This window comes from Pristiophorus japonicus, chromosome 3 (assembly GCF_044704955.1).
Source record: "Pristiophorus japonicus isolate sPriJap1 chromosome 3, sPriJap1.hap1, whole genome shotgun sequence".
Classification (NCBI taxonomy): domain Eukaryota; kingdom Metazoa; phylum Chordata; class Chondrichthyes; family Pristiophoridae; genus Pristiophorus; species Pristiophorus japonicus.
In genome coordinates this window covers 191,248,643-191,276,168 of record NC_091979.1, presented here as the reverse complement: position 1 = coordinate 191,276,168, position 27,526 = coordinate 191,248,643, and the positions used below count along the sequence as shown (strand labels likewise).

At 44.6% G+C, this 27,526-nt stretch overlaps 1 protein-coding gene across 1 annotated transcript in view; it reads right to left on the bottom strand.

The window, feature by feature from the left end:
- Positions 1 to 1,010: 1,010 nt before the first annotated feature.
- The window catches only part of LOC139260045 (UDP-glucuronosyltransferase 1A1-like), a 44,543-nt gene continuing 18,027 nt past the window's right edge, over positions 1,011 to 27,526 (bottom strand). Inside the window, exons 2-5 of the mRNA XM_070876130.1 lie at positions 24,585 to 24,716; positions 7,443 to 7,530; positions 3,936 to 4,155; positions 1,011 to 1,287 (exon numbers count right to left, since the gene is read on the bottom strand). Coding sequence (XP_070732231.1) covers positions 1,011 to 1,287; positions 3,936 to 4,155; positions 7,443 to 7,530; positions 24,585 to 24,716 — 717 coding nt within the window. The remainder of the gene's footprint in view (positions 1,288 to 3,935; positions 4,156 to 7,442; positions 7,531 to 24,584; positions 24,717 to 27,526) is intronic.

The window sequence follows — 27,526 nt, the reverse complement described above, 5'->3', positions numbered from 1 at the left end:
GCATTGGAAAAGTGCAGAGATCTCGAAGGGTTGTAGGACTGGAGGAGATACAGAGATTGGGAGGGGCGAGTTCATGGAGGGATTTGAGCACAGGATGAGAATTTCAAAATTAAGGCTTTGCTAGACCAATTGCATTTAAATGCGTCTCTAACACACACACACACACATTTTAAGGTGATTGGTGAGAAACTGTTCCCATTGAAGGAAGGGTCGAGAACCAGAGGACACAGATTTAAGGTGATTGGCATAAAATCCAAAGGCAACGGGAGGAAAATCTTTTTTACACCGCAAGTGGTTAAGATCTGGAATGCACTGCCTGAAAGGGTGGTGGAGACAGATTCAATTGCGGCATTCAAAAGGGAATTGGAAAAATATTTGAAGCACAGCTGAGGGGAAAGGGCAGGGGAGTGGGACTAGCTTTTGTGCTCTTACAGAGAACTGTCACTGGCTTGATGGGCCGAATGGCCTCCTTCTGTGCTGTAACCATTCTATGATTCCATGATATATGTGTGTATATTTGTATGTATATATGTTATATATTAAATATAATCCATTCATTTCACCCTTCCTCCGAGCATCTTGGGAAGTGACCTGGTGTGTTTGAATAGGGACTTTTTGGGAACTGTTTTGTCAGTTTTTCCATCCCATTCGGTGTTACATTGTGATGAAGAGATGAATGGAGCATTGACTGCCAAGAAACTGCATAACCCAGCAATACAGCTGTTAAACTGGGAGAATTACTTAACCCCTGCCTTAGCGCTGGTGGAACCAATCATCAGCCAGCACTGCAGCTCGGCTCGACAGCCAAATGCATCTGAAGAGAATGTTTAATCCATCGGACTATCAGGCGGTCAGAGGAAGACTCATTTTTGAGAAGGTACTTCAATCAAGGGATACGGGAATAGGGTAGGAAAGTGGAGTTGATACAGAAGATCAGCCATGATCTTACTGAATGGCGGAGCAAGCTCAAAGGGCTTGATGGCCTACTCCTGCTCCTACTTCTTACGTTCTTAATCAAGTTTCCTCTTTTGTTGGCCTTTCATTCTGCGTAGGCAGAATGAGCTGCACTTGATCACCAGGCAGAAAAGCAGCAGTGCTACACCAAGGAGGGCCCCGATGACATCCAGGCAGTGGTATTGGATCCAGTTGAGGTCGTGAGCTGCAGATCGCAAATGTTTGGCCCCTCTGTGTCTCATCACAAACTCCACCCAATAGACAGAGAGCTCCAGCGGCTCTACTGGACGATCTTTGTGGAGTGAAGACAACGTCATGATAGCTTCCTTATATCTGAAACACAAAGTTGTTGCATAGCTAAGACTGCTGTCCACACTGCCGTGCTTCCCAAGACCCGCTTGCCTAAACCCTGAAGCAGGAAGACTGTTGAATCTATCCTCCTAGTACAGCATTATTGGCATGCTTATAGTTCTGAGGCTGCATTTACAAGACAAGTTATGTGTCTCATTCTAACACACCATCACTACAGTTGTAAATGTAGCGTAAATGTACATAAGAATTGCTAGACCAACGTCTTTCTGTCATGAAATAAACACAGAACATGCTGAAAACACTCAGCAGGTCAGGCAGCATCTGTGGAGAGAGAAACAGAGTTAATGTTTCAAGTCAAACTGAATAAACACAGACAATATTGGAAACCCTCAGATGGGTAGATAGGCTGTAGTTTGTTCTGATGAAAGGTCATCGACCTGAAAAGTTGGCCCTGAATTTGCGGCCCCTACGATCACGTATGAGGTGCGCATGTGTCCGTAAGCATTTCGTACGCATGCCTGGGATCTCGTGGGCCAGCACAACCAATCCAAGTAGGGGTACCCATTCATACTTATGGTGATTCCGGAATCACCATAAGTATGAATGAGAATACCCCTAAAAACACACAAACACTTAAAATATATATATTTAAAAACATCACACATTTAAAATTAATCAAAATGGAATTAATTATTTAAAACAAAAATTACATTTTTTGAAAAATAAATTTACATATTTTAAAGGGTCCAAAAATAAACTTACCTTATTTAACAGGATTTTAAGTGTATAAATTATTGAAAAAAATGTATTTTTCTGTCCTTAAAAAGCAGGCCTTACACCTGCTTTTATCAGTCGCAAGAATTTCAAGGACATTCGCTGGGCAAAAGTTGGGCAAATAGCCCAATTCTCCACCTGCATAGGCCCTTTACTTCCAGATGCATTGCCTAAACCTGGAACTAGTGGGTGGGAATTTAGCAGTAATTGTGGCCTCCCCTTAAGCACTGTGTTGCTCAGGCACTTCAGTCATTTTGAAACGCCACACCTAATTTAGGGGTCGAAATTCGGTTTCTTACCCGTTACCGTTGGAGAGGGGTGGCTAATGGGGGCTAAGTCCTTACCATCAGCGGCAACCAGGTTCCTGATCTGTCAGGAAATTTAGTTGGGCGATGGGGGCGATGGCAAAACATGTCATCTGGGAAAGGTGGTGGGACATCGGGGATCCGGGTGTAGCATCCAGGAATGAACGTGTTTATGTTTATTTTTTTTAGCATTTAGGTATTAATGGGACCAGTGGGTGTGGGTGAGGGAAAGTGGGGGACACTTTTTTTTTTCTTTTTTTTTACCTCGCATGCCGACAGCCGACCGGTGGGAAATTCGGTCTCCTGAGGCCTCCTGAGCTGCCGCTCCGTTGGCGCCATTGGATGAGGGTGCAATGCCACTTATAGACAGTTTCTTAAACGATAAGGGGATAAGGGATTATGGGGAGCGGGCAGGGAAATGGAGCTGAGTCCATGATCAGATCAGCCATGATCTTATTGAATGGCAGAGCAGGCTCGAGGGGCCGTATGGCCGACTCCTGTTCCTATTTCTTATGTTTAGCGCTGCTCTCTCAACTCTGGGCGGCAAAACTGAATTTTGCAGTTTGAAGCGGCACTTACTGCCTTAAAATCAGCAATCAGCTGGTGACACCACCTCAAAAACGGCTAGTATTTTTCAGCAGCCTGATGAGCTTTGGGCTGCGAATGGCCTTCATGCTAGCAACCTGTATTGGGATGCATTTTGTGCCTTGGGAACGTTGCAGGCTTCACACCTCCAGCTTCCGATTTTCCAGGAATCAGCTACCTACCATCAAACTGTCAGCCTGTATAAGCAACAGCGACAATGCGCACAGTATACACCAGATCTATAGTATACTCAGTACTATACCAAAGTAATAATTATCCCTTGTTTAATCAAAATAATAGCATTTTATGATGAAGGAGATTAGCCCTTGACCTACAAGGAGTCAGCCATGGCTCAGTGGTGTCACTCTTACCTTTGAGACAGCTCCATATATTCGACAGTTTTGTTGATTAGTCTACCACTTTGAGTCAGCCTTGGCTCAGTGGGTAGCACTCTTACCTCTGAGTCATAAGGTCATGGGTTCAAGTCTCACTCCAGGGACTTGAGCACAAATCTAGACTGACACTCCAGTGCAATACTGATGGAGTGCTACACTGTCGGAGGTTCTGTCATTTAGATGGGACATTACACCAAGGCGCCATCTACCCTTGCAAGTAGACATAAAAGATCCCATCGCATTCTTTTGAAGAATGGGACAGTTTTCGCTAGTGTCCTACCAAATATTTATTCCTCAACATCATTAAAAACAGAAAGTCTGGTCATTATCATTTTGCTGTTTGTGTGAAATTGCTATGCACAAATTGGCTGTTGTGTTTCCTATATCACAAGAGTGACTGCACTTTCAAAAGTACTCAATTGGTTGGAAAGCGCTTTGGGATGTCCTGAGATTGTGAAAGGCACTATGTAGATACAAGTCATTCTTTCTTCTTTCTTTCTAACAACTAGACAGTTCTTTTTCTCCACTTTACTTTTTTACTTTGGGTTTCAAGTAGCCACAAATACTTTGAAAATTTCATGTAGATCAAAGCTGTGTGAATATCACTCACCTGGTATCATTTATAACAATGTTTAATGCATTCACTAGATCCCAAGAACTGATTTCTTTCAAATTCAAGGTGATGCCGGCCCCATGATTCTTTATATATACTGCATTTTCTATCTGGTCTCCAAACAATGGTAACACGACCATTGGGACAGCACTGCAGATAGCCTCATAGATTCCATGCATCCCTCCGTGAGTCAGGAAAGCTCGTGTTTTGGGATGTCCTAGTTCACAGAACAATATTAATCAATAAAGTTAAACCTACTGCGATCCAATGAAACTTGAATCAATTACCTTCAGCAATGTATAGTATTGGAAGAATATTCAAAAAGCACATCTTTCAGATGAAAGGTCTTTTTTATGAAGGGAGCTTTACATCATTTTTTCCTAATGCTAACAGAACTGATGTGTATTTCCAACATTTTCTGTTTTGATTTCAAATTCATCAACTCAGCTGAACTAGCTGCTGGAGTTATTGGCCTGGATTTTGCGGTCAGCAGCAAAGTGATGGCACTCGTCGCTGACCTCGAAGAAAGCTGCCCATAGATATTTAGCTGGCTCTTTGGCATCAATTTCCCTTTTTCTGGCATGACTTTCCATCTAGTGCCATCTATAGGGAATCTGTAGAGTCCAGAAACAGTGATGTCATCAAGCAGGCTGAGCAGCCAATCAGATTGAATAATTCTCACAGACCGCAAACCAGAAATTAAAAGCAGTTTTTTTCATTCATTTTTAAATCAACTTACAGAAAGTGAAATAAATACATGGGATTAAGGTAGAAACTGAAATTTCATCAACAAACTTAAAAAAATATTTAATTTTTATTATTTTAAAAATCAATGGAATTTTTTATCATGGTATGGAAGGAATGACACTCCATACACAAAATTAATTTTTCAGGGCCACAGAGGTTGTTCATCAGTAATTATGGCGTAATCATCATCATCATCATCATAGGCAGCCCCTCGAATGAAGGATTACTTGCTTCCACACCAAAAAGGGATGAGTTCACAGATGTTTCAATGAAGGACCTAATATTCCAGGTCCAGAACTATATCTTGACGGGTGGGAGATTTTTTTAACGTGGGGTGGCCTTTGCACACCAGACATCACATGGGCTTGACAGAGCTAGGTCTTGGCCTCGTGGCAAGGGTTAACCAAGACGACTGGAGACCAGCTCTGCTGCACAGTGACAGTCCCAAATAAAAGTGTCCCAAATAAAAGTATCCTCATACATGTATTGCCCTGAGTGGCTCCTTTGTTGTAAGGAGGCAGGGCCCAGCACAAGGAGCCCGAGCCTGAATCCAATGCCTTGTAACAGGGATCAGTCCTTGTGCTCCCATCAACAGCCCAACCTGAGAGTGAAAGCTGGCCACGGTGATGGACGCGAGGGCCAGCCAACCAACGCCTGCCATAGCCCCAGCGCACGCCCACCGCACCTTCCAATCGGGAGGGACTGGCCAATGGTGGCGCCGGGGAGGCGGGACTTGCGCTGTCAGGCTGAGGTGAGCGCCATTTCCCCAGGTGCCCACCTGCCCGTTGAAGTGCTGCCGAGTTCTGGCACAGGCAGCAATGGCGTCACATACTCTTTACTGTTTGCGTTGTCATCTTCGTTCTCGCAGTCGCTGCTGCAGCTATCGTGCGCCTCAATTTTTTTTGTACGCTAACTTAGTATGCTGTTACAAGCTCCATTACACCTCTTTCAACAAGGATTACATTTTTCAATAGTTTTTACCGTGAAAATGGAGCGTAAAAAGTTGAAATTCATGTCAAATCACTGATTGTGTGTTCATTGCATCTGTGAAGATTACACCAGCACACCCTGTGGAGGAGCGAGGTATCACTGACAGCAACTTCTGGATTTCTGCATTTAACTGCGCATGTGCTGTGAGTTTTACACAGTAATCACGGCGAGCGCTGACAGTTTCGCCATCATTACATCTGAAAGTTCTGGGCCAACAAGTATGCAGAATTGTGTTCTTCTCCTATGTGCTGACTTTTGAAAGATTGGGGTCAATTTGCATCTTCACCGTATATGGGATTGGGAGAGGGGACTCGGAGTGATTGCAGTGTCATCAGCGGAAGACCCAAACCATTTTGATAGCCGGGCTTCATTTAAATTCCAGCCGCCAACACGTTGTGTGCGCTGATTTGCAGCTCGGTGATTTTGGCAGGGCAGGAATTCTGATGGGTCAACTACAGAGCGTGGACCTCCAGCAAGGGGCTCAAGGAGAGGGCTCAGCCACTGGGGGAGAGGAAGGGGGTGAAGCATTGATGATCATTATTGAAGGGGATGATGTTCAGCAGTGAGGCTCTGGCATCACAGTGGAGCAGAACACAAGGCACAACCTTCCAGCCCCTTTTCTGTCTTTTTAATTCCAAGTGGAAATGCTCACTCATTCTTAGCTTCTTACCCTCTATTTCTGCAGATCCACCACAGCAATGGGGGGAAGGGGCAAAAGGTGAGGAAGAGGAGGATCATGAGGATGAAGAAGAACAGACACTTCACAACCTCCGAGTGAACTATGATAACAAGCAGGATGATGAAGAAGAAGGAAACAATGTTGGACTCAAGCTCACCCATAAGCTCTGCAGAGCACCGCCTGCCTCCTCCAATGCCCTTCAGCTCACTGCCAATCCCCACCCCCACCATGTGTCACTTGTTTCTTCAATCTGTGCTAGCACCTGGGTAGATACTTTCACCCTGGGGGCAATGAGATAGTATCGGTAGCAGTGGGTGATTGACTGAACATGTGAGAGCCGGAGGAATGGGATGTGGGTGAGGATGTATCAGTCTCACTGTTCTCCTCCTCTCGATGACAATAGCATAGGAAAAGCCAAAGCTGCTGCTGAGATGCCCCGACGGCAGGAGCTGGGGCGGTCCAATAGTCCTCTGATGGGCTTGACCCAGTCAAAAGCTAATGCTGGTCTTCATAGAGAAAGATAAGGTGCAAGAAGTGTTTTGAGGTGCAGAAATAAACTATGCAGACACTTCAAGCTCACAGATTTCTCATTTCCACCTTTGATGAGGTGGTGAGCCTCATATATGTCTGCCCATCTCACCCAGAGTACATCAGCAAGGTGAAATCAGGAGGTTCACAGCTGCCACGCCATTGGCTGTCACTCTGACAAATGTAAATGAGGCCACTGAGGAAGAAACTGGGAGGGGAAGCCCTTTAAAAAAACACACGCATCAGAAAGAACTTCGCCTCAATTTCCTCGCTAAAGAAATCTCCTGCGTCGAGTACGCACCATTGAAATCAGTGAGGAAATTCATCCTCAAAAAAGCTGAATGAACATTGTAGAATGTGGCAGCTACCACTGAAGGGAACACAAGAAAACAGTGAGATCTCAGTCTAGTTTAAAAACATTACTGCAACCTTCAATTTGACATAAACAGGTGATTTCATAAAGGCGTACATTCCTAATGTGAAGTGAGCAAATTAACTGGGTGGGGTTGCTACCAGTTCTCCCACCCTGCCACAAAAGGTAGCACATGTTGCTCTCTTACCTAGCAGTTCATTCTGTGGCAGCCATTTCACCAGTTTCGTATTTGGTGCCAGTGTAGAAGGTCTTTCTCCCGTGTATCTCCACAGGACCTATCACAAAAGAGGCAACATTCCAATGGTGAATTATCAGATTGACCTCATTGTGCATATTGACTGAGATATTCAGATATTTAGTGTGATGTCTGTAGCTCCACACTATGGATTCCTGTGTTACTGCAGCTAGTGTTGTTTAATAAAGAACCAGGTCACCTGACAAGAAGGAAGTGGCTGCCATCTTAAAGGCTTGTGTGTGCTGTGTGCTCTATGAAAAATATTACAATGGCGACGAGGATGGGATTAATCGGATAAAACAAAGCTGCAGATTTTGTTGGTGAAAGATTCATCCAGCCGACAGAGAGACTTTGAGAGCTTCTCTGTTTTGATTAACAGCTACAAATCTGAGGTAAATTGCAAGCACACAGTATGGCCAAGCCTATGGGAGTAATAGGGCATTTGGGGGAATTTCAATGTGACCGGGAAAGTTTCAGAGCGTATGTAGATCGGCTAGAAATGTTTTTCCCCGCAAATAATAGAATTGAATTCCCTGATAATGAAAACCAGAACCGGGCGGTGTTGGAACGAAAAAGGGTGATTTTCTTAACTGAAGCAGGGCCCAAGTTGTATGAAATGCTAATAAATTTGCTTGTGACTGACAAGCCAAAGAATACAACTCTGAAACAGATTCTAACTAAGTTAGAGCAGCACTACAGCCCCGTACCCTTAGAAATTGCTGAAAGTTATCGTTTTGGAATACGAGATCAGAAGGCCAAAGAAAATATCAGTGAGTACATTGTAGCATTAAAAAAGCTATCTATTCACTGTAATTTCAGAAACTTTCAGGGCCGAGCATTGCGTGACCGCTTTGTTGGATGAAAAATAATGCGATCAGAAGAAAGTTATTGACAATGCCTAACTTGACTTTTGATTTAGCTTATCAGACAGCTATGTTAATGAGCATGGCCGACCAATATTTCCAAGAATTTCATACCATTTGCAGTCATCAGACAACTGAGGTGAATCGCCTGCAGGTTCAAAGTAAAAGGCGGTTGGGCCCCAAAGTCTCAGAAACTGGAAATGATAACAGAGCATTGAAGTCCTGCGGTCGGTGCCTGGGACAACACATAGAAACATAGAAATCTACAGCGCAGAAGGCCATTTCGGCGCATCATGTCTGCACAAAGAGCCGCATGGCCTTTCATCAGCAGCCCTAAAAATTACATACAAACCCATGAACAATGACGGAAAGGCAAATAGTACCCAGCCCAACCAGTCTGCCCTACACCACTGCAAGACCCCTTATACTAAAAACATCTACACTCCACCCCAACCAGAGCCATGTGATCTCCTGGGAGAGGCAAAAACCAGATAAAAACCCAGGCCAATTTAGGGAGAAAAAAATCTGGGAAAATTCCTCTCCAGTCCATCCAGGCGATCAAAACTAATCCAGGAGATCACCCTGGCCATATTCTATTCCCTGCAGTACTTACCATTATATCTGCACCGACCAACAAAAGCTCATCTAGTCTAATCCCTATTACCAGCTCTAGGTCCGTAACCCTGCCGGTTACGGCACTTTAAGTGCCCATCCAACTATCTCTTAAAAGTGATGAGGGTTTCTGCATCCACCACTCTTCCAGACAGCGAGTTCCAGATCCCTACAACTCTCTGCGTAAAGAAGCCCCCCCTCAAATCCCCTCTAAACCTTCCACCAACCACCTTAAAACTATGCCCCCTCGTAATAGCCCCCTCCAGCAATGGAAATAGATCCTTACTATCCACTATGTCCAGATCCCTCAATATTTTGTATACCTCAATGAGGTCTCCTCTCAACCTCCTCTGTTCCAATGAGAACAAACCCAGCTTGTCCAATCTATCCTCATAACTAAGATTCTCCATTCCAGGCAGCATCCTAGTAAATCTCCTCTGCACCCTCTCTAGTGCAATCACATTCTTCCTATAATACGGCGACCAGAACTGCACGCAGTACTCCAACTGTGCCCTAACCAAAATACAATTTAAGCATAAGCTCCCTGCTCTTATATTCTATGCTTTGGCCAACAAAGGCAAGCATTCCGTATGCCTTCTTAACCACCTTATCCACCTGGCTTGCTACTTTCAGGGATCTGTGGACAAGCACTCCAAGGTTCCTTTGTTCATCTACACTATTAAGTGGCCCACCGCTTAATGTGTATACCCTTTCCTTATTAGCCCTCTCAAAGTGCATCACCTCACACATTGCTCAAAGTTGTCCATATGTGAAGGCAGAATGTTTCTTCTGCAGGAAAACTGGGCATCTTGCGAAGGCATGCCGACTGAAGGGTAAACCAGTTTTCAAAGCTATGAGTAGAAATCTCCAAAGACTACATAGCATGGAAGAAAAACAACAGGACGAGGAGATGTTAGAGCTAAACGTTATCAGGAGCACGAGGTTAACGGACGGCGATTCAAAAAGTATCATAATCCACATAGAGGTTGCAGGATTCAAGATACCCATGGAAATCGACACTGGTGCATCTAGTGAGTGTAGTACCGGTGTCACTATACCTCTACAAATTGCGTGATTTCCCATTGGAGAAATCCAAGATAGACCTGCAAGGCTACTCAGGAGAAAACATTCCTGTGGTAGGTCGTATCACCGTACCAATGAAATACAAGGATCAAGTTCAGAGCTTGCCTCTATTAGTGGCAGGAGACAAGCCTTCCTTACTAGGAAGAAATTGATTGGGATCACTGAAGCTGTATTGGAGTCAGATTTTTCATGTTGAAACAAGATTTGCATCAAAGGATGATGTCATCAAGAATTATCCGAAGGTGTTCTGCAAAACAGGCAGTCCGATCTAAGGCTTCAAGGCAAGTGTCAGGGTACAGAAGGACACTAGATCAGTTTACTACAAGCCACGTTCTGTACCATATGCACTCAAGGAGAATGTTGAGCATGAACTCAAAAGACTAGAGACTGAGAACATTATTTCTAAGATAGACCTATGTAATTGGGCTACACCCATTGTTGTTCTACCTAAGTCCGATGGTAAGGTAAGATTGTGTGGTGATTATAAAATAACCGTAAACCAGGTTCTAGAGGGTAATGTCCCCAATACACTGCCAAATTATAGAAGATTTGTTCACAGGTGGTCAGATCTTCTCAAAGTTGGATCTTACGAATGCCCACTTACAGCTTGAACTAGATGAGGAGTCCAAGTTATGCTTGACTGTAAATACTTATCTCGGCCTATATCAATTTAATAGACTATCATTTGGAGTGGCTTCCGCCCTTGCCATATTCCAAGGGGTGATGAACCAGATTTTGCACGGTATTGAAGGAGTAGTATGTTATTTAGATGACATACTAATTTCAGCACCAAATAGGCAAATTCATAATAACATATTGAATGAAGTCCTCAAATGGCTAGAGAAGCACAGAGTACAAGTGTCTGCTCGCAAGTGTGAGTTAGTTTGCAGGTGCAGCAGGTAATCAGGAAGGCGAAAGGAATGTTGGTCTTCATTGCGAAAGGGATGGAGTACAAAAGCAGGGAGGTCCTGCTGCAACTGTATAGGGTATTGATAAGGCCGCACCTGGAGTACTGCATGCAATTTTGGTCACCTTACTTAAGGAAGGATATACTGGCTTTGGAGGGGGTCCAGAGACAATTCACGAGGCTGATTCCAGAGATGAGGGGGTTACCTTATGATGATAGATTGAGTAGACTGGGTCTTTACTCGTTGGAGTTGAGAAGGATGAGGGGTGATCTTATAGAAGCATTTAAAATCATGAAAGGGATAGACAAGATAGAGGCAGAGAGGTTGTTTCCACTGGTAGGGGAGACTAGAACTAGGGGGCACAACCTCAAAATACGGGGGAGCCAATTTAAAACCGAGTTGAGAAGGAATTTCTTCTCCCAGAGGGTTGTGAATCTGTGGAATTCTCTGCCCAAGGAAGCAGTTGAGGCTAGCTCATTGAATGTATTCAAGTCACAGATAGATAGATTTTTAACCAATAAGGGAATTAAGCGTTACGGGGAGAGGACGGGTAAATGGAGCTGAGTCCATGGCCAGATCAGCCATGATCTTATTGAATGGCAGAGCAGGCTCGAGGGGCTAGATGGCCTACTTCTGTTCCTAATTCTTATGTTCTTATGTTCTTATTTCAAAACTCAGTGGAGTACTTAGGGTAAGACTAGACAAAGATGGGTTACATCCAACCAAGGGAAAGCTAGATGCAATCAGAAATGCACCCACTTCCAAGAATGTCACTGAACTTCGATCATCTTTGGGTCTTTTGAATTATTATGGGAAGTTCCTACCAAATTTGGCTGAAGTATTACAGCCACTGAATGAACTATTGAACAAACAGGTCCATTGGAAGTGGTCAGAAGAATGCGATACAGCATTAAAGTAATGTAAAAGCAAATTGGTAGAGAGTACCATGTTAGTTCACTATGACGTAACTAAGGAGATCAAGCTAGCATGTGATGCTTCTCCGTATAGAGTTGGGGCAATGATCTCTCATGTATTACATAGTGGGGAGGAGAGACCAATCGCTTTTGATTCACATACTCTCAGTGCCAGTGATTGTAATTGTGCGCAAATCGAAAAGGAAGCTTTGGCATTAATTTTTGGGGATCAGGAAGTTCCACAAATACTTGTATGGTCGTAAGTTTACCATCGTTACGGACCATAAGTCCCTGACAACAATCCTCCATTCAAAATCCCCAGTTCCAACATTAGCTGCAGCCCGAATGCAGAGATGGGCTTTGATTTTGTCAGCATATATATATGATATTGAATTCTGACGATCAGCTGATCACAGTAATGTTGATGCTATGTCTAGATTGCCTTCCCCATCACAAGTTACACCCGATAGCGAAGAAATGTTCTATTTTTCATACATTGATGAACTGCCAGTCACAGCTGAAGAGATTGGTAGAGCAATCAAACGTAACCCAGTTATGTCAAAGGTATATGATTATATTGCAAATGGATGGCCAAACCGGGTAATAGACAAAGATATTCATCCATTCTTCATTCGTAGGAATAAATTATCAGTCGATAAAGATTGTATCATGTGGGGTGCAAGAGTGGTTATACCAAATAAATTCAGGTCCAAATTATTAGGAGATCTCCATGACCAGCACCTGGGAATGTGCTTGACCAAGAGATTTGCACGCAGTTACTTATGGTGGCCATGCCTTCATAAAGATATAGAGTGCATCATCAGCCAGTGTGCGACATGCCATCAGTACCATTACAGCCATACAGCAAAAGCTACATATTGATTTTGCTGAGCTAGAAGGACAACAATTGTTCATTGTGATTGATAGCCATTCGAAGTGGGTCGAGGTGTTTCCAATGTGGAAAATAACAACAAGTAAAACATTAGACATTTTACGAAGATTATTTTCTTCATTTGGCCTCCCAGAAGAAAGTGTTTCTGATAATGGATCACAATTTCGTTCAGAAGAATTTGCACAGTTCATGAGCAAAAATGGTGTGAAACATACCAAGGTTCCACCATACCACCCTGCCTCAAATGGTGCAGCAGAGTGCACAGTACAAATTGTAAAACATGCCCTCATCAAACAGATGTTGGATCCAAATCCAAAGAAATGACAGTTGTCATTGGACCACAAATTGGCTAATTTTCTAATTATGTATCATAATACTCCTCACACAACTACTGGTAGAGCACCAGCAGAGTTGTTTGTCAAACGACAGTCACGAACCAGATTCTCGTTGTTAAAACCAAACTTGGCACAGTCTGTAGAAAAGACACAATTAAGACAGAAAGAAAATCATGATAGAGGTAGAGTAAAAGAGAGAAGTGTGAAATTAAATCAGAAGGTGAGAGTGAAGAATCATCACCATAAATGGTTAAAATGGTTACTAGGAAGAGTGGTGAAGATATGTGATCCTCGCATATATTTGGTCAAGATGTTTGATCATGGACAGGTTAGGTTTGTTCACATTGATCATGTTTTACCTACAGATGTGGAAGTAGTTGAAGATGAGAATGATTCAATTATTTCTGACTCATCAGATAGTTTTGATGCACCAGTCGCGTATCCTACATCCAATGTTCTGGAAACAAATCCAAGAGAAAGTCAGAATTTAAGTCTGAGTCTGAGTCAGGCAAACAAACAGTCTGAAGTTTGAGAGAGTTCAAATGGAAATCAAGGGCATCCCTTGGAGGAAAACTTTCCTCAGGATCAGCCTCAAAAGAGTTTAAATTTGACACCATGTTTGGAAGGTTCTGTTCAAGAGCAAAGGTATCCTCTTTGAAACAGAAAACAAGTGGTTAAGCTTGATTTGTAAATATGGCAAAATAAGTCCATATCTTTTGTTATGTATAACCGTGCAAGGTATATGATTGTTTGTTATAATAACTTCTTCATTAAGGTGGGAGAATTGTAATAGCTGTAGCTTCACACTGTGGATTCCTGTGTTACTACAGCTAGTGCTGTTTAATAAAGAGCCAGGTCACCTGACAAGAAGGTCAGAGACTTCCGGAAGCGGTTGCCATCTTGCGTGTGCTGTGTGCTCTATGAATAATTATACAGTTAGGTGTCAGCCATGGCTCAGTGGTAGCACTCTCGCGCCGAATCAGAAGGTTGTGGGTTCAAGTTTCACTCCAATGACTTGAATACAAAATGTAGGTTGATACTCTAGTGCAATGCTGAGGGAGCGCTGTACTGTCAGAGGTGTCGTCTTTCAGATGTGGCGTTAAATTGTGGACATAAAAGATCCCAAAGCACTATTTCAAAGAAGAACAGGGGAGTTCTCCCGGTGTTCTGGTCAATATTTATCCATCAAACAACGTCACTAAAACAGATTATCTGGTCATTATCACATTGGTGTTTGTGGGACCTTGCAGTGTGCAAATTGGCTGCCAGGTTTCCTACATTACAACTGAGACTACACTTCAAAAATATTTCATTTGGTGTAAGGCGCTTTGGAACATCCTGAGGTCGTGAAAGACGATATATAAATGCAAGTTATTTTACCCAGTTTCCCCTCGTCCTTCTCTACCCAATTCAATGCATTATTTTGGCTAAATCCACACTATGCCCTAGTTGTGAACTTTAAAACTATATCATTGGGTAACAGACTTTTGACAGGTCTCTATCAATACTCAAATTAATCTTTTTAGATGGTTTCTTGAGGCTGCAATACAGTACAAAGCAATTTATGTATATAATGTTTAGAAATATTACAAAGATACTGTCACCAAGGGCCATACTTGCATCTGTGTCAATTGGAATAAAAAAGTAGAATGGGAGTAAACAAGGTGAGTGAAAAGCAGTGATGAAATGTTAGGATTGCACGGCACTTTACAGCCTTCCGGCCTTGACACTGAGTTTAACAACTTTAGATCTTAACCATAGATCTAACCATTCCTATTTTCTTGGCCAGCAGGTGCTGGTAATGGAGGACAGCTGCACCAGAGCCACTGAGAGTGGAAGAGGTGTGGGCTGGTGATTGGGGTGGGAATTCCCCTTCGTCACATGGCCAGCGGGGTAGTCTGCACCCCTGGAGTCTGCCTGCCTTTCTCGCAACATTCTCTTTTGCCAGATTTTGCATGCTTCCTTCCCTCTCTGTTATTCTGCTGCAACCATTTATATCTCCTCTGGACCCATCTTTTTCACCCCCTTTTGCCTTGCACCATCATCCCCTTTGTCATTTAATCACTACTGCCCTCCACCCTATCATCCTTTTGTTCTTTCCCTGCCCCTTTTCTCCGAATCTGTACGTGTTTAAAAGCTGTTCATCTCGAACATCTTCCAGTTTTGATGAAAGGTCTTTGATCTGAAACGTTAACTTTGTTTCTCTCTCCATTGACCTGACCTGCTGAGCATTTCCAGCATTATTAACAATGTTTTTAAAAATTTAGTTCAAGGCTACGATTGGGCCTAGGGAGGGGGGAAAACTTTTTTTTTAAATTCACTAAAAAAAGTTAAAAAAACATTCCAAACTTTAAAAGCTAATCGCCGTTTTACAATTAAAAAAACCCAAATCTTTAACTTATCTTTCTTTGCAGAGTATTCACCTACCGCCCTGTTTAAGCAGCTTCCACAGAGCAGTTCCCTCGTCAATCTGGACGGGTTTCTGTCGAGGCCAAACTTACGCACTGGCGATTTTCTCGGCATGTTCGATGTTGGCGGTTTGCTCCTGGTAGGCGTTTTGAGATTTGGGCGGTATGATTAAAAAACGAAGGGGGAAACTTTCACAGGACAGTTTCTCTAGCAAAAACAGCTGGACCACTGAGAAAACTGCCGAAAACCCACCGAAAATGAAGGTGAAAGTTTAGCTATGATTCTATGATCTTTCCCTACTTTGGTGGTTGCTCTCTGTCCAAGTTATTGGGCCCAGTTTTCCCCAAGCCCGTTTTCTGGCATATTGCCAGAGTTACGCCTGTTTTTCTAGGCCAGAAATGCGGCAGAAATATTTTGCCAAGGTTTTCCCGATGTATAATCAACTCGGGGGGTGGAGCCTGCTGCCTGTGCCAAAAAATGAAATTGCATCTTCTGCACATACGCGGGAAAAAAGTTACATTTTTGACGTCGTTCCAATGGATGAGCATGCTCAGTACAGCTCAGATTTGGCAATCGGCCATTTTTAAAGAGCCAGTTGTGTGTGTGACTACGTTGAGTGCTGTGTGAGAACATTGGAAAAATCGCAGCTGGAGCAATACAAGATGCAGCGTGGTGCAAGGACCAAGAATTTCTTACAGGAAGAAGTGGAGACACTAGTTACTGTGACTAGAGAACAGATGGCAGGAGCTGGACACCAGCAGAGGTCACATAAAAGCTCCGCCCAAAGAAATGAAGAAACGCTGGAACCAAGTTGCAGAAGATTACGGTGCAATGGTGACCACCACGAGATCTGGAGGCCAGTGTAAAAAGAAGTGGCAAGAACTGAGTCAAGTAGTTCATGTAAGTAATATTTTAATTTATTCAATGGAATTGCAATTGTAAATGTGACCAGCTGTATATGTCCCACCCAGCAGAAAGACACCCTCTCTAAAAAGTTGCATTTTCATCTTTGCAGACGAAGGAGGCACATATTAAAATGGGAAAGAACTCGAACAGGAGGAGGCCCAGCAAGTCTGCACCCACTGACACCCTTGGAAGAGAGTGTCACTGTTTTGATGGGTCCTGCCTGGAAAAAAGCAATCAGTACTGCACAAGTTGGGCCCACACTCGAGGGAGAGGGTAAGTCCTGCAAATTCATCATGGTACTTCAAATTAGCCTGCTGCCTGGCCTGCGATGTGTGAGCCTACTCATGCCACCTACCCTGCCCCCTCCTCTGTTGATAACCATTTGACTGTTTTGTAGAACTTGAAGCCAACCCTGACGATGCAGAAGAAAATTCATACGAGGATGAGCCTGAAGAGAATGTTATAAATTGGATAAAGTGTCAGACTAGATACTGCAAGCTCAAAGTAAGTGCGACTGTAGTCCTTTATTACAGATCTCAGAGTGCCTCCCCAGCCTGTGAGGCCTCCTTATATACAGATGCTCCCAAGGGATTGTGGGATCCCTTGAGACTCCAGGGGATGAGCCCTCTGGTGGTTAGTCATGGTAATTACAGGTTTACATACATAACAACATTCACCCCCCGAAAGTCAATAGTGTAACTATTTACAATGTGAGTCGATCTGGGGCCTTCCTTTCCCTGGTTGATCGCCTCTATGCAAATGCTGGTGTTGGTGAGTCGTTTGTTGGGCCTTCGCTCGGCTGCTGTGCAGCTGGCCCTGCTGGACTGCTGGGGGTGGTGAGTCTTGCTGGGCTGCTGCGGGTAATGGGTTCTGCTTTGTGGTCAACCGCTCGGTTGGTTGCCACTTGAGAGTGTGTTGGAGGGTCGAAAAGGTAGAGTCTATTGTAGGTTGTTCTGGATAGTCCGTAAATCTGAGTTTGGTTTGGTCCCAGTGTTTTCTGCAGGTGAGTCCATTTGTGAGTTTGACCACAAACACCCTACTCCCCTCTTTGGCCAAAACAGTGGCAGCAATCCACTTGGGACCTTGTCCATTGTTCAACACAAATACAGGATCGTTTACTTCAATTTCGCGTGACACATTTGCGCGATCATGATATGTATTCTGTTGAAGCCGTCTGCCCTCTACCTGTTCGTGTAGATCAGGGTGGACTAACGAGAGCCTTGTCTTAAGTGCCCTTTTCTTCAGCAGTTCAACTGGAGGGACTCCGGTGAGCGAATGGCGTCTTGTGCAGTAACTAAGCAGGACTCGGGATAAGCGAGTCTGCAGTGAGCCTTCAGTTACCCTTTTCAAGCTCTGCTTGATTGTTTGAACTGCTTGTTCTGCCTGACCATTGGACGCTGGCTTAAACGGGGCAGACGTGACATTTTTAACCCCATTGCAGGTCATGAATTCCTTGAATTCGGCACTGGTAAAGCACTTACAAGGACATCAGGCAGGCCGTGCGTGGCAAACATGGCCCGTAGGTTTTCATTGGTGGCAGCAGACATGCTTGCCGACATTATCACACATTCAATCCACTTAGAGTAGGCATCTACAACCACTAAAAACATTTTTCACAAGAATGGGCCTGCATAGTCAACATGAACCCTAGACCACGGTTTGGAGGGCCAAAACCATAAACTTAGTGGTGCCTCCCTGGGTGCATTGCTTAACTGGGAACATGTATTACATTTGTGCACACAGGATTCTAAGTCTGCATCGATACCGGGCCACCACACGTGGGATCTGGCTATCGCTTTCATCATTACAATGCCTGGGTGGGTACTATGGAGATCACTAACGAAAGTGTCCCTGCCCTTTTTTGGCACCACTACCTGATTACCCCATAGGAGGCAGTCTGCCAGTATAGACATTTCATCTCTGCGCTGCTGGTACGGCTTTATTTCTTCCTGCATCTCTAATGGGACACTAGACCAACTCCCGTAGAGCACACAGTTTTTTTTACTAAGGACAGTAAGTGGTCCTGGCTCGTCCAGGTTCTAATCTGTCGGGTGGTAACAGGTGATTGCTCACTCTCAAATGCTTTCATTACCATAACTAGATCTGCAAGCTGTGCCATCTCCACCCCGGTGGTGGGCAATGGTAGCCTACTGAGAGCATCGGCACAGTTTTTTGTGCCTGGCCTGTGGCGGATGGCGTAGTTGTATGCGGACAACGTGAGCGCCCATCTCTGGATGCGGGCTGATGCATTCGTATTCATCCCCTTATTTTCAGAAACGAGGAATATAAGCGGCTTATGATCGGTTTCCAATTCAAATTTGAGCCCAAACAATATTGATGCATTTTCTTTACCCTGTAAATACACGCTAACGTTTCTTTTTCGATCATAATGTAGACCCTCTCGGCCTTAGACAGACTTCTGGATGCTTAAGCAACCGGTTGCAATTTCCCAAATTCATTAGCTTGTTGCAATACACACCACACACCTGATCCCGTACGACGACGCATCACATGCTAGTACCAAACGTTGACATGGATCGTACAACACAAGCAATTTGTTTGAACATAACAGCTTCCTAGCTCTCACAAAGGCATTTTCTTGGCTTTTACTCCATACCCATTCATCTCCTTTATGCAGTGAAGAGTGCAGGGGTTCTAACAATGTGTTAAGACCCAGTAAGAGGTTACCAAAGTAGTTCAGAAGTCCTACAAACAACTGCAGCTCCGTCACGTTCTGTGGCCTCGGTGCATTTTTGAATTGGTGGGCCTGATGCCGTCCACTGCGATTCTTCTCTCCAGGAACTCCACTCCAGGCGCCAAGAAAACGCACTTTGAGCGTTTTAACCTGAGCCCCACACAATTGAGCCAACTAAGAACCTCCTCCAGGTTCTGCAGGTGCTCTACGGTGTCCCGACCTGTAACCAAGATGTTGTCCTGGAAGACCAAGGTACGTGGGACCGACTTCAGCAAGCTTTACTTTCCTCTGGAATATCGCCGCGGCTGATCGAATCCCAAATGGGCATTTGTTTAAATGAAAAGACTTTTCGATGATTCCTCCAGTTCCTGCGTCATGTAGGCCGAGGGCAAGTTCAGCTTCGTGAACGTTTTCCCTCCCGCCAGCTTCGCAAATAGGTCGTCTGCCTTTGGTAGCGGGTATTGAGCCTTCAGTGAGAAACGATTGATAGTTACTTTGTAATCACCACAGATTCTGACGGTGCTATCTCTCTTGTGGACTGGAACAATCAGACTGGCCCACTCATTGAATTCGATCTGCGAAATGATGTCCTCTCATTGCAGCCTGTCCAGCTCGATCTCCACCCTCTGTCATCATCTAAGGTACCGCTCTCGCCTTGTAATGGATGGGTCGCGCGCCTGGAATCAAATGGATCTGCACTTTTGCTCCCGATGCCTGGTTCGAACAGCGAGGGGAACTTGCTTAGGACCTGGGCACATGAGGTGTCATCGACGGACAAAAGCGCTCGGACGCCATCCCAGTTCCAGAGTATCTTTCCCAGCCAGCTCCTGCCAAACAACATGGGGCCATCGCCCAGTACCATCCAGAGTGGTAAATCGTGCACCGCTCCATCATAGGAGACCTTTACGGTAGCACTGCCAATTATGGGAATCAGTTCCTTTGTGTACGTTCTAAGTTTGGTACGAATGGGAATCAGGATTGGCCTTGAAGCCTTGTTGCACCACAACTTATCGAAAGTCTTTTTAACTCATTATGGACTGGCTTGCGCCCATGTCCAGCTCCATGAACACCGGGAGTCCATTTAATTCAAACTTCAGCATTATCGGGGGATACATTGTAGTAAATGTGTGCACCCCATATACCCCTGCATCCTCGGTCTGAGGCTCTGGTTCGTCATGATCCACCGTGGATCTGTCCTCCTCTGCAACATGGTGGTTTGCAGGATTAGTAGGGTTTGCAGCTCACCTGCACATACGTTAGAGGTGTCCCATTGTTCCACAGCCCTTGCAAACGTATCCTTTGAAACGGCATGAATGGAATCGATGATCACCCCTGCAGCGCTAACAAGTTGTTAATTGCCTTGTATTCACCACCCTTGATGGCGGACACGCAGCTACAGGCATGTAAGCCCTGTCATGTACATTTCGATTCGAAAACAACTTTGTTGACAGTATTTGCAGCAGCACTGGTGTGCTGTGAAATTTGTTTGGTATTGTCACTGGTGGAGATAAACGCCTGGGCTATCGCTATGGTTTTACTCAAGGTTGGGGTCTCTACGGTCAAAAGTTTGCGAAGTATCACTTCATGGCCAATGCCAAGTACAAAGAAGTCCCTGAGCATATGCTCCAAGTGTCCTTCAAATTCGCAATGTCCTGCAAGGCGCCTTAGCTCGGCGACATAGCTCACCACTTCCTGGCCTTCAGACCTCTTGTACGCGTAGAACCAATGCCTCGCCATCAGAACACTTTCCTTCGGGTTTAGATGCTCCCGGACCAGTGTGCACAATTCATCATATGACTTGTCTGTGGATTTTGCTGGAGCAAGCAGGTTTTTCATGAGGCCATACGTTGGTGCCCCGCAAACAATGAGGAGGATCGCCCTTTGTTTGGCAGCGTTCCCTTCTCTTTTCAGCTCGTTGGCCACAAAGTATTGGTCAAGTCGCTCCACGAAGGTTTCCCAATTATCTCCCTCTGAAAATTTCTCCAGGATGCCCACAGTTCTCTGCATTGTTGCGTTGCGGTTCATCATCTGTATCTCGTTGCCTGTTGTTATGTCTTGGATAAAGGGTCAGACTAGATACTGCAAGCTCAAAGTAAGGTGTGACTGTAGTCCTTTATTACAGATCTTAAAGTGCCTCTCCAGCCTGTGAAGCCTCCTTATATACAGGTGCTCCCAAGGGATTGTGGGATCCCTTGGGACTCCAGGGGATGAGCCCTCTGGTGGTTAGACATGGTAATTACAGGTTTACATACATAACAGAGAACATCCTCCAATTCAATCCTCCAGACCAAGAAAATTGGGGTGAAGGGGAGGGGGAGGGGGAGGGATTGGAGCTGGATGAAGCTCCCACTGTAGTGCTCACTTTGGAGGAGGTGCCGCTCATGTAGGTGACATCCCCTTCCGTGACTAGAAACATAGAAACAAAGAAAATAGGTGCAGGAGTAGGCCATTCGGCCCTTCGAGCCTGCACCATCATTCAATAAGATCATGGCTGATCATTCCTTCAATACCCCTTTCCTGCTTTCTCTCCATACCCCTTGATCCCGTTAGCCGTAAGGGCCATATCTAATTCCCTCTTGAATATATCCAGTGGTTTGAGTGTTGGTGGGACATTCCATGGTTTCACACCTTCCAAGGTTGCAGGTCACAGTGGTGGGGTGCAGCGAGGCACACCCAGGGCCCCACCTTCCGAGGTTGCCCGCCAAAGTGGTGTGGTGCAGCGAGGCACACCCAGGGCCCCACCTTCCGAGGTTGCAGGTCCCAGTGATGGGGTGCAGTGAGGCACACCCAGAGCCTCACCGACCCAGGCTGCGGGTCCCAGTGTTGGGGTGCGAGCCACACCTGTGGGGAGGAGGGGAAGGAAAGCTCGACCGCGCTCTCCTGAGGTGCAGGATCTAACAGATGTAGTTCAGATGATGTCATTGAGTGTGGAGAGCATTGACCTTACCCAATCACTCCTGGACACATCAGTGGGGTAAGTGATGAGGTAGCAGGACTGTCGGGAGAAGTAACAGCAATGACACGAGAAATGGGAACGATATCCGGGACCGTCAGTGAGGGAATAGTGGCAATGAGGGAGTGAATGTCAGAGGTAGTGCAAACCATGCCACTGACCACGAGGGAGGGAATGTTGGAGGTTGTTGAGACACTGTCAGGGCGCATGAGGGACGGTATGTTGGAGTTAGCTGCTGCAATAAGGGAACACGCACAGACCCCGCGTCCATTGACAGAATCAACTGTCACTCCAATCCCCACCCAGCCTCTGAAGAGCCCAAAGCCAGGCCCTCCAACTTGCCGTCCGACACCGACGACCCCCCTACCACCCCCGTCAAGAGGTGCACAGTACCCAAGATGTTAGAAGGAATAAGCTTGATACCAAGCCCAGAAACACTGCGCCACCACCTGTGGGTAGGAGTAGTAGAGTGTCCAAGACCAAGCGTAGTGGGCGGTCTGAGAATACGGGGAATGAGAGACGGGTGCAGCCTTTCTTTGCTGCTGCTGCTGTTGTTGTTATTATTGTTACTGTTGTATCTGTTCTCAAATTAAAAGTTTTTTGTAAGTATGTAAATTTACAAGTTTATATGTGATCTTAAAGTAAAGTTTGATATAAGAATAATTTTATTAAAGTTTACTTAAGTACTTTGTAAACTTTTAAATAAAATATATTTTACATTAAGTGAATCATGTTCCACTAACACAACACAACATTATGGAACAGCCCCAAACAGTAAACATGTCCATGTGGAATAGTTGTCGCTGAGCCCTCAGGCATCAGTGAAGCGTTCACAGATGAGCTGCTGGTGCAAGGCTCGAGCAATCGTTAAAAGGGCACGATTGCCCACTTTCCTCCGCCGTCGTGCTCCAGCCTTAGGCACTTGCATGGCTTCCTCATACTCGGCGTCCTCCTCCTCCTCCTGCTCGTCACCTGCATCTTCCACATCATTATCATCAGCCACTCTCACCGCAGATGGGTCTTCCACTACCAGGTGCTGCTGCCTCATGATGGCTAAGTTATGCAGCACAGCGCGTACAGTGCAGCGTGACCTGGCGAATGGAGACATGTGTTGCATGTTGAGAGATGGCACACACATCCCCAGTTGTAGCTTGAAACGATCCAGAAGCATAGAATGAAAGTGCAGCTGTAACCTGCACTTCAACTGACAAAGCAGCCCTCCTGATGTTTCTAGGTTGCAGGTCTGCTTTGACCAACTCACATATCTCACTTACAATTTCTTTGCGGAAACACAGCTTTCTGACACAGTCTGCATCACTCAGCTGGAGGTACGAACGCCTGCCTCGATACACCCAAGGTGGGTAAGGCCTCCTGCCCAGCACCTAAGGGCTCTAATGTTCCTGATGCGATGAAGTCAAGTCAATTGTCTCCTATGTAGCACCATGACGCAGAAGGCTCGCGCAAGGTATGTCATTGTCAGTATTGCTCCATACTTAAATTTAACCATTGAAAGAAGCTGAAAATGGCAGGAAAGCAGGCAGCACAGGTTCGCAGTTCTCTCTCTCCAAGTCTGTATGAATGGACTGCACCCAAAGGTCTTGTGACTTCTCCTTTCTCCACCCCCTTTACTAATTGGAGTCTTGTGACCTCTCTCTCGTTCCCCCTCCCTGGGCTCCAAGCCTTCCGCTCGGCACCTCACTCTCTCTCTCCTCCCTCCCCCCCCCATATCTTGTTTTGTAGCCAAGCCCTGAGCCGCTGTGTCCGGGCATGGGGCTGATTCTATCACCAAACCTACGACCTTCCAGCCCTGCTTCAAGACGTTCGGTGGTGGCATGTGAGTGAGTAAAAAAATGAGAGAACTTCTGAAATCCAACAAATTTACACTTCCACATTGACAGGTAAAAAAAAGTTGACCTTTATTATTGATTTTGACAGTGTTCTTGGCTCCCTCTAAAATCTTTGATTTAAAAACAATGGCGTCTTTCAACGCAGATTTGTGAATGTGTGCTGGTTTTCTTAACTCACCAGAAGGGTTTTCAGGAGTGGCCAGATACGCCGACCTAAGAGAAAAAATGTTGGCCAAACTGCACACAATTGAAAAAACTGGCTCAGACATGAGGAACGTAAAAAAAACTGGCCTAGAAAAATCGTAACTAAGTCAGTAACGGCGGCGCAGATCACAGGGGAAAACTTGGAAAAAAATAAATAAGCCAGAAAAAACAGCACGTGCCAAAAAAACAGTGCAAATGAACAAGGAAAATTGAGCTTATAACATTTCTTCCAGACCTCTCCCAACTCCTGACAGTTATGAAACCCACATTAACCACATGATATATTGCCCAATCCTTGTCGTCCCTATATTACAAAGCAGCAGTGAGTCTGAATGAGCTGGAAGAGTTTTAACATGTGAAGCTTATGTGAAATTGCAACAAATAGATACCTAACACTACTAAATTGTAATTAGCAGCATACATTTGCTGTTTAATTGTTAATCACACAACAGACTGCCTCTATCTGTAATCACCTTCTGAGGAATTTGACCCAAAGCTTCTGCAATCCGATTTGCTGTTGAGATTGGCATGTCTGAAACCATTGACCCCAAGGAGAAGATCACAGCTCCATGTTCTCCAGAACTGTTCATAAATTCTTCTAAGTCCTGCGGAATAAAAACCAAAACAAGAAGTCATTTTCAATATTTAAATATGACTGACTGAAACATCTGCTCCATGCTAATTAGGTCTGATTATGTTAATTATTTACGGTTGATTCAGGAAACCTTGTTGAAACCAAGATGGCCAATGATGAGCCAGTAATTCATAGGATCTGTTATTGGCAATATCCTTGAGGAGGTGATAATATAATGGCATGGAATTTCCCGTAACCCGGAAGTTACCTCTGAAATTACACGCATTCCTGCGCCATTCTGCTGATGTCAAATTATGCTCAAATTTCCTGCCAATCTCATTAGCAATCTCATTCAACTAAATAGTGGGAGGGAGGGATCTGGTGAGTGGAAATGAGTGGATGAGGGAATTGAGTGTAATATCTCCAAGTTTGCAGATGACACTAAACTGGGTGGCGGTGTGAGCTGTGAGGGGGACGCTAGGAGGCTGCAGGGTGACTTGGACAGGGTTAGGTGAGTGGGCAAATGCATGGCAGATGCAGTATAATGTGGATAAATGTGAGGTTATCCACTTTGGGGGCATAAACGTGAAGATGTTGTGCATCTGTAAAGCATGCACTCCCATGTTCCGCCATCCCCTGAAGTCCCAAGGGATCCCAGCATCCCTTGGGAGCACTGTATATAAGCCGGCCCCTAAGGCCTGTTCCCCACTCTGGAGTGTCTTAATAAAGACTGAGGTCACTGTTATTTTAACCTCACTGTGCGCAGTCACATCTGTGTTAGCAGCACAATAATCTGAATGGCGGCAGATTAGGAAAAGGCGAGGTGCAACGAGACCTGGGTGTCATGGTTCATCAGTCATTGAAAGTTGGCATACAGGTACAGCAGGCGGTGAAGAAGGCAAATGGTATGTTGGCCTTCATAGCTAGGAGATTTGAGTATAGGAGCAGGGAGGTCTTACTGCAGTTCTACAGGGCCTTGGTGAGGCCTCACCTGGAATATTGTGTGCAGTTTTGGTCTCCTAATCTGAGGAAGGATTTTCTTGCTATTGAGGGAGTGCAGTGAAGGTCCACCAGACTGATTCCCGGGATGGCCGGACTGACATATGAGGAGAGACTGGATCAACTGGGCCTTTATACATTGGAGTTTAGAAGGATGAGAGGGAACATATAAAATTCTGACAGGACGGGACAGGTTAGATGCGGGTAGAATGTTCCCGATGTTGGGGAAGTCCAGAACCAGGGGACACAGTCTTAGGATAAGGGGCAGGCCATTTAGGACTGAGATGAGGAGAAACTTCTTCACTCAGAGAGTTGTTAACCTGTGGAATTCCCTGTCTCAGAGAGTTGTTGATGCCAGTTCATTGGATATATTCAAGAGGGAGTTGGATATGGCCCTTACGGCTAAGGGGATCAAGGGGTATGGAGAGAAAGCAGGAAACGGGTACTGAGGGAATGATCAGCCATGATCTTATTGAATGGTGGTGCAGGCTCGAAGGACCGAATAGCCTACTCCTGCACCTATTTTCTATGTTTCTATGTTTCTATAAAAAATCAAAAAGAAAGGAGAAGCAAGAGTGCTGGGTAACAATAGTGGTAATGATAACCAGAGTGTGACAGCAAAGGGACAGAACGTACAAACGTAAGGTTATATCAGAAAGTGGGTCAGAGTAGGGAAAAATGGTAAAAAAACATAATTAAAAGCTCTTTATCTAAATCACGCAGCATTCGTAACAAGATAGATGAGTTGGTGGTACAAATAGAAATAAATGGGTATGATCTAATTACCATCATCTAGACGTGGGACCAAGGCTGGTAACTGAATATTTAGGGGTATTTGCCATTTCGGAAGGATAGGCAGAAAGGAAAAGGATGTGGGGTAGCTCTGTTAATAAAAGATGAGATCAGTGCAGTAGTGAGAAATTATATTGGCTCTGAAGATCAAGATGTAGAATCAATTTGGGTGGAGATAAGAAATAATAAGGGAAAGAAGTCACTAATGGGAGTAATCTTTCAGCCCTCTAACAGTAGCCACACTGCAGGACAGAGTATACATCAAGAAATAATGGAGACTTGTAAGAAAGGTACAGCAATAATCATGGGCGATTTTAATCTTCATATTGATTGGACAAATTGGCAAAGGTAGCCTTGAGGAAGAGTTCATAGAGTGTATTCAGGATGGTTTCTTAGAACAATACGTTGCAGAACCAACCAGAGAGCAAACTATTTTAGATCTGGTAATGTGTAATGAGACATGATTAATTAATGATCGCATCGTAAAGGATCCTCTTGGGAAGAGTGATCATAGCATGGTAGAATTTCAAATTCAGTTTGAGGATGAGAAAGCGAGGTCTCAAACTAAGATCCTGAAGGGCAATTGCAAAGGTATGAAGGCAGAGTTGACTAATATGGACTGGGAAAATAGATTAAAGGGTAAGACGGTAGATGAGCAGTGCAAACATTTAAGAGGATATTTCATAACTCTCAGCAGAGTTATATTCTAGTGAGAAAGAAAGACTACGGGAAGGATGAGCCATCCCTGGCTAACTAAGGAAGTAAAGACTGGTATCAAATTGAAAACAAAGGCATACAATGTTGCAAAGAATAGTGGAAGGCAGAGGATTGGGACATTTTTAGAAACCACAAAGGATGACTAAAAAAATAATAAAGAGAGAGAAGATAGTTTATGAGAGTAAACTAGCAAGAAATATAAAAACAGACAGTAAGAGCTTTTATAGGTATATAAAAAGGAAGAGAGTAGCTAAAGTAAACTTTCGTCCCTTAGAGGATGAGACTGGGGAATTAATAATGGGAAACAGGGAAATGGCAGAAACTCTGACCAGT